The sequence below is a fragment of the Oncorhynchus masou genome, chromosome 9, assembly GCF_036934945.1.
Source record: "Oncorhynchus masou masou isolate Uvic2021 chromosome 9, UVic_Omas_1.1, whole genome shotgun sequence".
NCBI lineage: Eukaryota > Metazoa > Chordata > Actinopteri > Salmoniformes > Salmonidae > Oncorhynchus > Oncorhynchus masou.
In genome coordinates this window covers 29,557,978-29,573,409 of record NC_088220.1, presented here as the reverse complement: position 1 = coordinate 29,573,409, position 15,432 = coordinate 29,557,978, and the positions used below count along the sequence as shown (strand labels likewise).

At 45.4% G+C, this 15,432-nt stretch overlaps 1 protein-coding gene across 5 annotated transcripts in view; it reads left to right on the top strand.

The window, feature by feature from the left end:
• Window positions 1-12,241, top strand: part of LOC135545811 (BCL-6 corepressor-like protein 1) — a 33,824-nt gene extending 21,583 nt beyond the window's left edge. For 3 of the 5 annotated variants that reach the window (XM_064973711.1, XM_064973715.1, XM_064973716.1), the window contains 11 exons: window positions 2,488-2,575; window positions 2,703-5,255; window positions 5,609-5,744; window positions 5,849-6,331; window positions 6,737-6,945; window positions 7,226-7,495; window positions 8,772-8,938; window positions 9,151-9,296; window positions 9,419-9,496; window positions 9,747-9,909; window positions 10,120-12,241. In XM_064973711.1, the coding sequence (XP_064829783.1) occupies window positions 2,488-2,575; window positions 2,703-5,255; window positions 5,609-5,744; window positions 5,849-6,331; window positions 6,737-6,945; window positions 7,226-7,495; window positions 8,772-8,938; window positions 9,151-9,296; window positions 9,419-9,496; window positions 9,747-9,909; window positions 10,120-10,429 (4,603 nt within the window). In that variant the 3' untranslated portion in view covers window positions 10,430-12,241. The remainder of the gene's footprint in view (window positions 1-2,487; window positions 2,576-2,702; window positions 5,256-5,608; window positions 5,745-5,848; window positions 6,332-6,736; window positions 6,946-7,225; window positions 7,496-8,771; window positions 8,939-9,150; window positions 9,297-9,418; window positions 9,497-9,746; window positions 9,910-10,119) is intronic. The other 2 variants (XM_064973714.1, XM_064973712.1) reach the window with 2 other exon arrangements.
• The last annotated feature ends 3,191 nt before the right edge of the window (window positions 12,242-15,432 follow it).

The window sequence follows — 15,432 nt, the reverse complement described above, 5'->3', positions numbered from 1 at the left end:
AGATCCAGAGTTACCTCTCCTGCAAAGGATAAGTTACTTAGAGTTACCAGCCTCTGAAATTGCAGCCCAAATAAATGCTTAATGTAGTTCAAGTAACAGACACATCTGAACATCAACTGTTCAGGGGAGACTGCATGAATCATGCCTTCATGGTCGATTTGCTGCAAAGAAACCACTACTAAACGACACCAATAAGAAGAAGAGACTTGCTTGGGCCAAGAAACACGAGCAATGGACATTAGACCGGTGGAAATCTGTCCTTTGGTCTGATGAGTCCAAATTTAAGATTTTTGTTTCCAACTGCCTTGTCTTTCTGAGACGCAGAGTAGGTGAACGGATTATCTCTGCATGTGTGGTTCCCACCGTGAAGCATGGAGGAAGAGGTGTGATGGCGTGGGGGTGCTTTGCTAGTGACACTCAGTGATTTATTTAGAATTCAAGGCGCACTCAGCTGGCATGGCTGCCACAGCATTCTGCAACGTAACGCCATCCCATCTGGTTTGCCCTTAGTGGGGCTATCATTTGTTTTTCAACAGGACAATGACCCAACACCCCTCCAGGCTGTGTAAGGGCTTTTTGACCAAGAAGGAGAGTGATGGAGTGCTGCATCAGGTGACCTGCCTCCACAATCACCCGACCTCAACCCAATTGAGATGGTTTGGTATGAGTTGGACTGCAGAGTGAAGGAAAAACAGCCAACAAGTGCCCAGTCCTTCAAGACTGTTGGAAAAGCATTCCAGGTGAAGTTGGTTGAGCGAATGCCAATAGTGTGCAAAGCTGTCATCAAAGCAAAGGGTGGCTACTTTGAAGAATCTAAATTATATTTAGATTTGTTTAACACTTTTTTGGTTACTACATGATTCCATATGTGTTATTTCATAGTTTTGATGTCTATGGCCCTTGTTATAGTCTCCTGGCCTATCTGATGAGATGTCATTGCTAACTGCTCTCTTTACTTTGGAATGTGGGCATCATGGCAGGGATACAGAAGCTAGACTTGCATTTTGAGTCTTCTTTACTCTCCCTTGCTTTGAGATGTATCCACTGTAGGATTCATTCTTGATAATAGAGTATCTGTAGTTAAGAATTTGAATTACACTATATGACGTTATTCCTCAAGTACTCTTCCCATTGACTCTTGGATTGATTTCTTAAATGAGCTGGAAATGGGTTGAGGATTGAGGCCGCTTGAATGAGTTTGGTATAGGGATTTCAGAATGCTACCGCCACCTGCTGCCCATGTTTCTTCTTCTCTCTGTGGTCTCAGACAGTCCACTGTGCTGCAGCATGCATGACTTGGTCAGCACTGACCGAGTCTATCCGTTCAACACTAAGGAGAACTGTGAGAGATGTCATAAAATATGGTTTCCATCTTTAAAGCAATATGTGCCAAATTCCCTTAGCTAAGAGTAGGGTTGTGACGATACCAGTATCGCAATATTTTTTCCATGGAATTTCAAAAACTAAAAACCACTTTATGTAAAATATTGTGTGCTGTAGCTTGGAAAATAAATACATGTCACTCTGGATGACAACATAATGATGTTTGTTTCCAACATTAGGGCTGTTCTCCTAAAGAAGTCAAATCTACTTCGTTGTTTTGTTTCCTCGATACTAACGAGTTTTATGATACTGGTATCATCCCGGCCCGAGTCGAGGGCAAACCATCAACGCCAATGTTCTTTATGTCCATGCAAATAGGCCTACTCATAGCTGAACTACAAAATATAAATATAGAGTAAGTGAAAGTTATTGGCAAATATGCCTTGTACCAATATTGCATTTTTCTTTATAAGAATAACATAGCAAAGAGTAAAAAAAAGTAAAGTAATATATAACGTATATTTTTACTTCAACATCCAAGCCTTCCTGGAGTGTGACACTGAGGACAGTGCCATCTCTCGTCATCAAGCTTCTCTTTGGGCTGAGACACACCAATAGTGTTTGCTGGCTGAGAGTACTTAGCACCTCTGAATGTAATTTGCGAATCGAGTATGTTCATTGTCGGCAGTCAGACGTCTACAGCGGGTGGTCCCTAAAGGCGGGGAATGATCGGCAGACGAACGCTACATCCACATTTAGTGTGATGCATGTGCAAGCCTTTACACATAGAAAACAATCAAGCACTTTCTCAACAAATCCCCCGAAAATCGTTAAACAATTATGTCTAGCCTAAATGTGCCAACTTAACATAAATGTGTACTACTTTTATGAATATTTGGTAGTGTAAGCAGTAGGCTGGCTAAACGGTTTCACAACACTACAAGGTTACTCATATTTTTCTAACCTCTCCTATGACAAGACCCATGAGCTAAAAATAATCAGCCATTTTGACCAGTTTCGGTTGTATTAGCCAATGTTACCATGATGAAAATGAATGCAATATCTGTACAATTGTCTCTTTTCCAGAATGTTTGACATGGTTTTTTATAATCTAATGCAGTTACAGCTTTGTTTTATGTTAATGAAAATATGCTCATTCAACAGCATAGCATCCTATACAGAGGAAGACCTTGCTGCAGACCTGAGGTCAACTACACCTAAGAAATGTTGTGTTAAGGAAACGCATATGCAGGTAATTGTTGTGCCTGATCACTGACTGAGTGAGCTGTACGCTTCACAGATTATGCTATGGTGCTTTACCTGAGAGATCTATGCATGAGCAGTGAACATGGGCTTTATGTACCTTTCTTGTTATCTAGGTGGATCCCACTCCAATGAATGTAGGGGATGGAGGCACGGTGAGCCGAGAGATCGGTGCTCCCATTAAAGTGTCTGCGAGCATGGTGGGGAATCCCCCTCAGACGCTGCCCCCTGAGCTCAGAGGAGATGTGCCCATCAGTCAGTCAAATAAGACCACCACAGCAACAGACTGTAAAACGCAGATCAACGTCTGTTCAGACCCTAGCAACTTCAACCATTGCCCAGTTGTCCATCCCCCGCAAGAACACAACAATGCTCCAACGTCAGGCCCTCCCCTCATTAGCTCTGACAAGAGAGCCGACAAGAAGAGATCAGAGGTCCCTAAACCCAAGGCTGATGGTGCTGGGGTCGTTCCCACACATCAGTGGCCGTGTGGTACAAAGAACAGCCCTGAGGACCTAGTTAACCCAAGTCACAGCAGTGTGATGTCCAATAAGAAACCACATACTCAGACCCAGCCAGTGATTGGTCTTCAAGCTGGTTTTCAGTGCTCAACACTATTTAAACCAGGCCAGCATGTTGCTTTTCTTCCCTCCACTAACTTTTCATCCCCACTCTGCAAAATCACTCTTCCACCCGCTTTGGGTCAGATCGCAGCATTGCGAGAAGCCACAGGCAGCCAGTTTCAGAAGGGGAGTCAACCACAAAGCACAGCTGCTGGCGTGGCACCACTGCTGCGGACCTATCCATATCACTTCTCAGTGGGTCGAAGTCCAGCGCTTGAAAAGAAAACACCCACCGCAACACACAAACTCAAATGTAAGTCGACGTCCAGTAGCAAGAGCTCCACAGCTGGAGGGGAGCAGAAATCCTCCATCGCCTCAGTGGTGGCTTCTCCCACTATCACTCTCCCAGCATTAGGCTCTGCCCCACCAACCCGCTTCACATTGTCTCCCACCGCTGCCATCTGCTGTGGCCCTTCACTGGCCAGCATCACCACTCAGGGCAGGCTGCTGAACCATGTGGAGAAAGGCCCTTCGCACCGCAGTGCAGACAAGACATCTGTAGGCTTTCTAAAACTGAAGGCTTCGTCTGCTGCTAAGGACCATGCGGTCACTTGCCCGACTGAAGCAAGGGACGTGCCCCTCGACCTGTCCGCCAAGTCGAAGAGGCCAAAAGCGGTCAAAGACCCTCCAAACACAGTTGCCACCACAGAGCATCTCCATAACGAGGCATGTCAGAAAGGTGCCCTCCATCCAAAGAGGCCATACCCAATCCTACCCGACACCCACAGAAATGGGGCTTATCAGAAGCAGAGCAGCAGGCCCCTAAATCACCAGGGTTTGGAACCCAAATCATCCTGGGTCAAAGGTTGCTCTCAAGGCCCTATTAATAACCTCCCAGGAACCTATGTAGGTGTGGCCAGCCCCATACTTGCTTCCACCCTACGTAGCAAAGATGGGAAGGGGTCCTTTGAGGACGAGTTCCAGACTTTCGCTAGACAAGAGACTATCTCTATCATTGACCAAGGGGAACACCTGGCCACAAGGGGAAAGAAGGCATTGTTCATGACGAAGAGCAACCAGCACGTTCATGGTATCAAGCACCCTAACAGTACCAGCCCAGCTGTAACAGAAAGCTGTCCCTTTAAGGGGGCTTTTTCCACAGCTCTGCCCGGCTCTACCAACTCACACTCTTATCAGAAATCTGCAAGTGTCAAAGCAGCAATCCCATACTCCCTCACTGTCGTCAAGCCATTATGGCAGCAACCACCACTTCTTCCTTACCAAGGTGCTTCTGTTCAGAGAAAGATCAGTCAAGGGACTCCCAAAGTCAAGGGGGCCACAGGTTCAGAAGGTCCCAAATTTCAGAGTGCCCATCAAAGCCTGTCCAGAATGTCCCCGCTGTCCAACCTTGAGTCCATAGTGAAGCAAAAAGCTCTAGAGAACACTGCATTGACTGGCGAGGGATACTGCCATCTATCGCCTATGGCATCCAGAAAGGCTGTGGTGAGCTCCCACACAGTGGGCCAGGACACATTGTTCCGTCAGACTGCTGCCTTTGGATGTCCACCTATCAGATCCGTGGAGAACAAAGAGACACTTTCCTCTAAAGGGTATTCCACGCAAGTTATGAACAAACTTGAGAAAACGGGTGTCTCTGAGTGCAGAGAAAAGAGCTCTGAGAAACATGTTAAACTGGGGGAGCAGGCAGGTGGAAAAGAGATACAGGTCTTTGGAAGTAGTGGTTCAGCTAACAGAAACAGGATGGACAGCAAATTAGCCCAGGAGTTGGAGGGAGGAACGGTGAAGGAGGAGAATATGGCCCCTGCTGGTCTCGATCCCCGTGCTAAATTGGAGGGGATTGCCCTATCCATCCTCACTGGCCAGTGTGCAGGGTTAGCCGAGGTGGAGAAGAAGACCAATGGAACTAAAGAGGAGTCTCCCACCAAACCAAAAGCTGCCTTCACCAAACAGAAGAAGTCCCCTAGTCCAAGGAAGCCGGAAAAGGAGAAGTCATCACTGGACCCTTCAAAGAAGGTTGTAGTGCCAGTGAAGAAAAAGCCAGGCCAAGAGACCACTCCAGTTAAGAAAGAACCACGTCCCAAAAAGGTAAGTTGTTATTCTGCTTTTGTAATATTTACAATTCCATCAAGGTGTGTTGTTTTGATTATGTGTTGTACAATGACATTATTCTGTTTTGTTGGTTGAACAAAGATAGACGGGTATTACATTCACACACTTGTCCGCATTTAGAATGAAGCAGAATTGAAAAAAATATGTGAAATATCAACCACCCATCAACTTACATGTCTGTATTATGATTCAAGTATACTGATTGAAATACAAAGGCAATTCAGTGCTTATACAGTCCATATGCTCTCCGTTACCATCAAAGCTTTTACGATCAATTGCCTGAATGGCCCATTTAGTGCTCTCACTCTGTCCCTTGTGTGTTGCCACAGAAGAAGCCATGTGCACCTGTACTGGAGCACAGTCTGTCGCTGGCTGAACCATCCCCACACAGGGAGGAGGGAGAGAACACTAGCAGGGAGAAGAGCAGCCCCACTGATAACAAGCAGAGTGCTCACAACAAACCAGGTATTTCTGTCTCTTCTGATAGATTAGAACTTCACGTACTACATCAGCCAAAGATCTAATCACAAATCCTTTATTATGATTCCTCTGCCCACGTTGTTTTGCAGTAGGTTTTGAAGTAGGTTTCACAGGTAATGCGAGCAGTCCTCTCCCCAGTCCCCAGTGCTCTGAGACCCCAGTCTCCTTCAGCAGCCCTGGAAGACCCAATAAGGAGCCAGCGTGCTCAGAGAGCTCCACCCCCAGGCTGAGGAGGGGCCGACGGAGGGGTGATGAGGCTTGGCTGGACGACTGGGGCTTTGCTCCTCCACCTCCCCCAAATCTCCCCCACTCCCCTACAGCCCCTCCTCTCCAGCCTGCCCGCCGGCCCAGGGGCAGACCGCGCACCAACCCCCTGCCTGAGAAGGCAGCCCAGGGCAAGGCCAGACCCGCCCCCAGCACTGAGGGAGACGCCCTCAAACACAAGAAACGGTCCCGCTGCCGGAACAGGAAATACCAGAATGGGGAGTACATCACGGGGAAAGACAGGGATGGAGACGGAGAGGGGGAGGAGAGATCTGTCACCACCAGGCAGGGCACTCAATCTGAATCAGGTACTGTTCACCTGGAAATGGAACAAATAGAAGCAGCTGCAGGTTTGTCTGGATGTGGTTAATATCACAGTGGGCCTTACACAAGGCAAAGTTGGTACGAGTTGAATGACTGAATAGAACTGTATACAGTGTAACTGGTTTCGTATGCAGTAGCTTCCCATTATTTGCAGCTTATTATGTTAAAACATCCATATATCCTTAAAGTGCTGTTAACCCACCGTTTATTTAGCATGGCACACTTCAGGAGAGATGGAAGGCATGTTTAATGTGATGGGGCTTTGGTTCTGGTCTCATTGTTTTCTTGTCTTGTAGCTTCATGTTAGTCTGTCGTTTACACAACATGTTTAAATAACATCCAATACACTGCTTAGAACCATTGAGTAAATATTTTCTGTGTTTCTGTAGATTTGACGGCTGCCATGTACCCACGCCTCAGTGCCACTCTGACCTGCCGTGGCACCAGCCCAGAGCCTGATCCCAGGAGGCCCTCGTTCACCCGCTCTGGGTCGGTGCGGCGCCCGGAGAGAGAGACCTCCCCAGAGCCCAGCGACAAACCCTCTGGGAAGAGGAAGTTCAAGAGCAAGCACTTGAGTGACACAGATGAGCCCAAGAAGGTAGGAAGTTCAGCGGCATCCATCGCAGAGGCCATAGGTCTGGACTTTGTGTTTCCTGCCAAACAGATCCTTGTTGTGAGATTTAGTGTGCTGTGATGAGCCTAAAGGCTTAGCTATGGTTCCCCCTTGTGGCGCAAATCGCTACTACAACATATTACATTTTTTTTGTGCTCTGGCAGCTGATTTCCTCCAGCGCAGAGTGTGAGGCCATTCGTCCTTGCTGTGACTCTCCGTCACACATTACTTTCTCATTACCCTGCAAAATGTTTATTTTTTTAAGCAGCTCAAGACCAAACGTTGCAGCTTGGGAAAGCGCCCTGCCTCTGTGGCAACGGATGATGACAGCCCCGACGCTAAGAAACCAGCAGGCCTCCAGGCTACCCCTAAGTGCTCGTCCTCCCCTCCAGCCAGTAAGAAGGGGACCTCAGGGAGGGGAGGGGTACTAGAGTCTCCCCCTAGCAGACCTGTTCCTCCAGAGGTTCGCCGGCTCATTGTCAACAAGAACGCCGGGGAGACTCTGCTACAAAGAGCTGCCCGATTGGGCTACCTGGTACTGCTCTACTGCTCCACCCAATCACCTGCCTGCATTCATGCTCAACGCTTTTCGCCCTACCATTACTCCGGTGTGGTGGGCCCCATACCCCATACTAGACCCTAACCCAATGATGTTTCAGTTTATCACACATTACATTTACATTTGAATAATTTAGCAGGCGCTAAATTACAGTTAGTTAGTGTACTCATCTTAAGATAGCTAGTTATACTATATATCACGGTCATCATAGTAAAGACATTTTCAATTAAATAGTTATCAGCAAAATCAGTATGTTGTACACTACATGGCCAAAAGATTGTGGACACCCCATCAAATTAGTAGATTTGGCTATTTCAGCCACACGGCTGGAGTGGTGTAAAGCTCGCCTACAGTGGAAACGCGTTCTCTGTAGTGATAAATCATTCTTCACCATCTGGCAGTCCGACGGACGAATCTGGGTTTGGCAGATGCCAGTATAACGGTACCTGCCTGAATGCATAGTGCCAACTGTAAGTTTGGTGGAGGAACAATGGTATGGGGCTGTTTTTCATGGTTTGGGCTAGGCCCTTTATTTACAGTATAGGGAAATATTAACACTACAGCATACAATGACATTCTAGACGATTCTGTGCTTCCAACATTGTGGCAACAATTTTGGGAAGGCCTTTTCCTGTTTCAGCATGACAGTGCTCCCGTGCACAAAGCGAGGTCCATACATAAATCGTTTGTCAAGATTGGTGTGGAAGAACTTGACTGGTCTGCACAGAGCCCCGACCTCAACCCCATCGAACACCTTTGGGATGAATTGTAATGCCGACTGCAAGCCAGGCATAATTGCCCAACATCAGTGCCCAACCTCATTAATGCTCTGTGGCTGAATGGAAACAAGTCCCCTCAGCAATGTTCCAACATCTAGTGGAAAGCCTTCCCAGAAGAGTGGAGGCTGTTAAAGCTGCAAAGTGGGGACCAATTCCATATTAACGCCCATGATTTTAGAATGAGATGTTTGACCAGCAGGTGTCCACATACCTTTGGCCATGTAGTGTATGTGAACATAAATAGACTTTATTTATTTATTTAATTTTGCCACAGCAAATAGAGTGTCTTATAAGTCCAAGTGTGCTGGGCATCCTGAAGATACAGGACAATATAATAATAAAATCAATCAACAACAAAAAATGGATCAGTCAGTGCTTGCACGAAAAGACAAGTGTTATTTATATAATATATATATATATATATATATTGAATTATATATTGTGATGTTAAACCCCTGCTGTCCCTCCTGCAGGACGTGGTGCTCTACTGTCTGGAAAAAGATGTGCGGGAGGTCAATCGGCGTGACAACGCAGGTTACACGGCTCTCCACGAGGCGTGCTCTCGAGGCTGGAGCCACATCGTCCAGGTGCTGCTGAAACACGGGGCCGACGTCAATTGCAGCGCCCAGGACGGAACACGGTGGGCATCTAATGATTTCTGAACACTTAATAAGGGCTCGGACTTGGAGAGCATATTGTATGCCATACACTCCTGAGCTGAATGGTCACGCCTGCAGTAAAGGACTTTCATTCTGGACATTCACGCTTGGCTTATATGAGATCCGTTGTAATGCTGTTGATATGTATGTTGATGAAACGAGAAAAGTAACATGTGTTATTGTATATTTTCAGGCCCATCCATGACGCAGTAGCCAGTGATAACCTACCTGAGCTGTGGATGCTGCTGAACCACGGGGCTGATCCCACCCTGGCTACCTACTCCGGACAGACGGCGGTCAAACTGGCCCAGAGCCCCAGCATGAAGACCTTCCTCAAAGGTACTCTAACCTGTCATCATCACTTGTGACCCCTGTGACACACATCAGTCTGTCCTTTTCTGAACATCACAGAGGAGTGCTTGGTGGAGTTTTAATCTGACCCTGGATCTGCTTTGTTTCAGAATACTTCACAGACCTGGAGGGGAGAAGTGACCAGGACCCCAGTCTGCCATGGGACTTCTACAGCAGCTCCGTGTTTGGTAAAAAGCCTTAGTTTGATTGGTTTCTTTTCCTCACAATTGACCTCTGCATCCACTGCTATGTATCCACTCTTATCTGTGCTATGACTTGTATATGTTGTGATAAGAATGCGTAGTGTGGTTGGTATGAACAGGACAGTCCACTAGGGGGAGCCTTTAGCCCATGGTGAAACAAGAGGCTTATTGTCCTTAGAACAAAGGTGAATCAAGTTCTCCTGGCCGTCCTGAGCTCACGTCACTACATTTTCAGAGAATGGCCAGGAGGCATGCTGGGACTTCCTGCTCTCTCAGCGGGTGGAGGAGGAGGACGAGGGAAGGAAGGAGAGAGATTCTGATAGGGACTGTCTCATGTTTGAGTTCTCTTCCGAGCCCCTCTTACCCTGTTACCATGTCCAAGTGTCATTAACCCAGGGGTGAGTCAACACCAGAGCAGAAAATCACCTGTCAACACAATCATTCACACACACAGTCATACCTTTTCCACCCATAATCCAGTGCTTTTTGTTCCTTACTATTTTAAACCCCGAAGCACCTTTTGAAATACTTCAAACCGCTCTTCAGCTATCAGCTTGTTGGATAGGCTCAGCTAGTTCTAATACCAACCCTACGTTTGTCTCTGACAGCTTTTGCAATTGGTTCCTGTTGACGGACGTCCTGAAGCGGCTGAAGATGTCTTCCCGGATATTCCGGGCGCGGTACCCGCACTTGGAGGTGGTGAGCCTGGCGCAAACAGAGATGTGTAGGCAGGTGTCTGTCAGCCAAGTGAGCACAGCCTCTGCACAGCCTCAGGAAGAGGGAGAGGGGCCAGTGGAGCTGGTCCGCTGTGTCCCGGAGCTCCAGGGACTGCTGGGTTCCTCCATTCACATTCTACAGGAAGACGAGGACGAGGAGGAAGGGGACAGGATGGATACAGCCACGCCCTGCAGTCGGTAGCCCCCCCTGCTCTCTCACAGCCCCTCACACATCCCAACTGTTCCCTTACACGTCCTCAGTCTCACCCTAACCTCCCGCAAACAGCAGATTAAAATTAACAATGTTGGGAGGCTGCAGCCGTTGTAATGGTGGTTGTGGTATGGTAATACCAAACAATGTCTACGCCACAGGAGGCTGGTGGCACCTTAATTGGGGACTATGTGCTCGTGATAAAGGCTGGAGTGGAATTTGTGGAATGGTATCAAATGCATCAAACACATGGTTTACATGTGTTTAATGCCATTCCATTTGCTCCGTTACCGGCCATTATTATGAGCCGTCCTCCCCTCAGCAGCCTCCACTGGTCTACACCACTGGGAAGAACACACCTCACTAATGACCTGGGACTTCCACATTGAGGAGAAATGGGGGTCAAGGCAGCACCACCTTGAGGATGGGTGTGGGTGCTCGGTGCTGGAGAGCAGATTTCAGGTTCCAATCTAGGTATTTTTCAGGACCCAAGAAATATTCTGGAACAATCTTTTTTATGATTCTGTATGTATATGGTACTATATGTATATCTTGCCATCAGAGTGATCACATTTGGTATTAATGTATTCGTGTGGCAAGGGATGGATTATGTTTAGGATTTTATTTTTTGTGGTTTTGTTCAGTTTGTTTGTTCCTGTAGGAAATATAATATTTTTGGGTGGGAGATAATCCAAGGCTTTTATCTCGGTGAACTCTTGCGTGCAGCTAAAAGGCTTACAGCCAGGCCAGCTAACAGTGGCAGGAAGGCCCCAGGGCCAGATGGTTCCTCTGTTAAAATGGGAGACCCAGAGACCCACAGAGAAGAGATCACGGACCCACACACACAGACACACAATCTGCCCAGCCAACAGAACCATAGAACCACAGTCATGCATTTCAACCACACAGCACTCTCAAGTTTGCTAAGTAGATGACCATTCGATTTGTGTTACTTTTCTTTTGTCTTTCATTTTGCAGTGCACATGATTTCACCAAGCATCTACCTGTAGGCTTATTACCCTCAGATCATGGATTGATTTAGTTGAACTTGAGAATGAATACTTGTTTACAGATCTCAACAGATGGAAAGGTGTCCCTGTAGTTTTATTCCCTCCTCCTGTTTACCAGATGATGGGAGCGGGAATAGAAGTGCCACATCGCGTCTGGGGAGACCAGCGTCCTCTGTTCTGACTGCCACTCTTCACTTTGCTGCATAAGAGTGACTCGCAGGAGGGATAGGAAAGGTATTGTTTTACTGCGCCTTGCTAATCCCTCCTCATGGGGCTATGGGCGGACTCCGTTGTGTTATGTGGCGTGTGTTTTATTCACACTGTTGTTTGTGCTTAATTTAATAGTCATTCATATATTTGACCTCTTGTGTATCTGACAAACAATTTATGAAAAATTGCTTTGTATGGTTGGTGCTTCATTTGAAATGTACAATTCAGGATCCCTTTATCCTTCCTGAGATGTTTCTTTTTCTCCCCTTATTGCAAACAGTATTTTAACAAGCAAAAGTACAGTTTTATTGTACTGGTGCTAAGCTAGAATTTGTGTTGACAATCAATGAAGTTTTTGTTTGAAGTTAAAAACCAATAAATTATATTTAATTAAGATGAAGTGACAGAAATGTAAAGAAAAAGTATAGTTTCATTTCCTAAAATGAAGAAAGTGGAATACATCTAGTCTGGAGAAGAGGACAATGTACTGCTTGTGTGAGTGCTGTTAAAACAGGTTAACCTTCTATTCAATTTTTATTTTATTTTTTAAATCAACCAGAATAAAGCATGATTGTGAAGTATTGTTCGTGGGGTATTCATTTGGCTCATCAGAAAGCATATTCTGTTTGCAGTCGGTTGCCCTGTGCTCTTTTTAAGAAAACTGTTAACGCAACCTTTTACATTGTAAAGCGTATTATGTAAGGCTGAAGGCAGACAGCTGTTAGCTGATCTTAATACTCAGACTGGTGATAAATCAGCCTTTTCAAGAGATCATCAGTGTCAGGTATGTATGTAGTCTATCCAATCTTATCATTAGTCATATAATACCCATGATGACCAATAACAGATAAAACCTTTACAGCCTAAATAGAGATGACCTAATCTGAAATGTCATGCAGAATTTGCACTTTCAAGGAAATATCCATCTTCATATGAGATTCAAAGGTACACAGCATGACTCAAACCCGAACATGGTGCTGTGATAAGGATGGGATGTCCACAAGAAGGAACCAGTGACCCAGTCTTGTGCCATAAAGTTGTAAAGCCGGAGGGGTGCTAAGTGTAGAAGCCTATGTGCGTCAATTCCCTGCCGTCTTGCCCGCGTGGTGGAGCCCCAATACTTTTAATTAACTGGAATTTGTTTTTCACAATTGAAAATAATTGTATTTTCTGCTGCTGATGAAGATATTTGCTCAATACACATTTCGCCGCAAATTCTGCATAACATTGCTACCCGAGTGAGTGGTGCAGTGGTCTAAGGCATTGGATTGCAGTGCTTGAGGAGTTACTACAGACCCGGAGTTTCATAGGGCAGCGCACAATTGTCCCAGCATCTTCAGGGTTAGAGGAGGGTTTGGTCAGGGGGGCTTTACTTGGCTCATCCTGCTCTAGCACAGAAAAACCTTAATTACATAAGTATTTAGACCCTTTCCTATGAGACTCAAAATTGAGCTCTGGTTCATCCTGTTTCCATTGATCATCCTTGAGATGTTTGTATTATCTTTCACCAGATCTAATGTGTATATTGTCCTTCATTAATTTCACATTTTCCACAAACCTGAAAGTGTTTCCTTTCAAATGGTGTCAAGAATATGCATATGCTTGCTTCAGGTCTTGAGTTACAGGCAGTTAGATTTGGGTATGTCATTTTAGGCGAAAATTGAAAAAAGTGTCCGATCCTTAAGAGGTTTGGTAAGTGTGGCAAGACGGAAGCCACTCCTCAGTAAAAGGCACATGACAGCCCGCTTGGAGTTTGCCAAAAGGCACCTAATGGACTCTCAAGCAAGATTATTTTTCTGATGAAACCAAGATTGAACTCTTTGGCCTGAATGCCAAGCATCATGTCTGAAGGAAACCTGGCACTATTCCTATGGTGAAGCATGGTGGTGGCAGCATCATGTGGTGGGGATGTTTTTCAGCAGCAGGGACTGGGAGACTAGTCAGGATCGAGGGAAAGATGAACAGAGCAAAGTACATAGAGATCCTTGATGAAAACCTGCTCCAGAGCTTGCAGGACCTCAGACTGGGGTGAAGGTTCACCTTTCAACAGGACAACTCTAAACACACAGCCAAGACAACGCAGGAGTGGCTTTGGGACTAGTTGCTGAATGTCCTTGAGTGGCCCAGCCAGAGCCTGGACTTGAACCCAATTGAACATCTCTGGAAAGACCTGAAAATAGCTGTGCAGCGACGCTCCCCATCCAACCTGACAGAGCTTGAGAGGATCTACAGGTGTGCCAAGCTTGCAGCGTCATACCCAAGACTTTATGCTGTAATTGCTTCCAAAGGTGCTTCAACAAAGTACTGAGTAAAGGGTCTAAATACTTATGTAAATGTGATATTTCAGTTTTTTTAATACATTTTATACATTTGCAAAAAAAATCTAAAAACTTGTTTTTCACTTTGTCATTATGGGGTATTGTGTGTAGATTGATGAGGGGGGGGGGGACAATTTAATCCATTTTAGAATAAGGCTGTAATGTAACAAAATGTGGAAAAAGTCAAGGGGTCTGAATACTTTCCGAATGCACTGTACATCCCTGTTAGTGAGCATTTCTCCTTTGCCAAGATAATCCATCTACCTGACAGGTGTGGCATATCAAGAAGCTGATTAAATGGAATGATCATTACACAGGTGCACCTTGTGCTGGGGACAATAAAATGCCACTCTAAAATGTGCAGTTTTGTCACACAACACAATGCCACAGATGTCTCAAGTTTTGAGGGAGCGTGCAATTGGCATGCTGACTGCAGAAATGTCCACCAGAGCTGTTGCCAGAGAATTTAATGTTAATTTCTCTATCATAAACCGCCTCAAACGGTGTTTTAGAGAATTTGGCAGTACGTCCAACCAGCCTCACAACCGCAGACCACGTGTAACCACGCCAGCCCAGGACCTCCACATCCGGCTTATTCACCTGCGCGATCATCTGAGGCCAGTCACCCGGACAGCTGATGAAACAGGAGTATTTCTGTCTCTAATAAAGCCCTTTGGTAGGGAAAGACTCATTTTGATTGGGTCATCCCAATAGATTAAGGCCTAATGAATTTATTTCAATTGACTGATTTCCTTATACGAACTGTAACTCAGAAAAATTGTTTAAATTATTGCATGTTGCATTTATATTTTTGTTCAGTGTAAAATGATCGGACTGGGGCTGTCCCATAGGCTGAATTTAACTCTATCATTAGTGTATTTTTTAACAAGGTGGTGCTGCTGAATACATTGTGCAAAAAAATAGCCTTTTATTAATATAAATAAAGTGACGCAGTTGCGCAGCCAGTCCACAAGTTAGCGCAGCGCTCTTACATTATTTGGTTAGAACCCTGGTGGATCAGAATGGGGGATATCCGAAATATAAGTATAGGATAGCCAATTGAGACAGTGTTTCTATAAATTGAATGTGTGCCTTCACCTGATCTGTCTTACTTTTTTCAGAAAGTAAATAGTTATATATATATATATATATATATCATGTTTGCATCGTTTGCTTGGAAGCTTTCTAGTAGCAGGTTAAGGCTAAAGCTGCCCGTTAATAGCTTCATGTCATGTCACGTGTTCATCTCACAGTCTCCAAGCTGCTTTTCCAGACGCCTGACAGCCTCCTGGATGTCATCCCTTTTAGGTTTCCAAGTATGTAATACAGAAAATATTGACTTACAATTAAGCCACGATAGCACATTTCATGAAGACATAAAATAATCTTTACAAGATATAAAATAAATTACAAGACACACCAATCACAATAATATGGAACAGAATTGAAAGCCTAG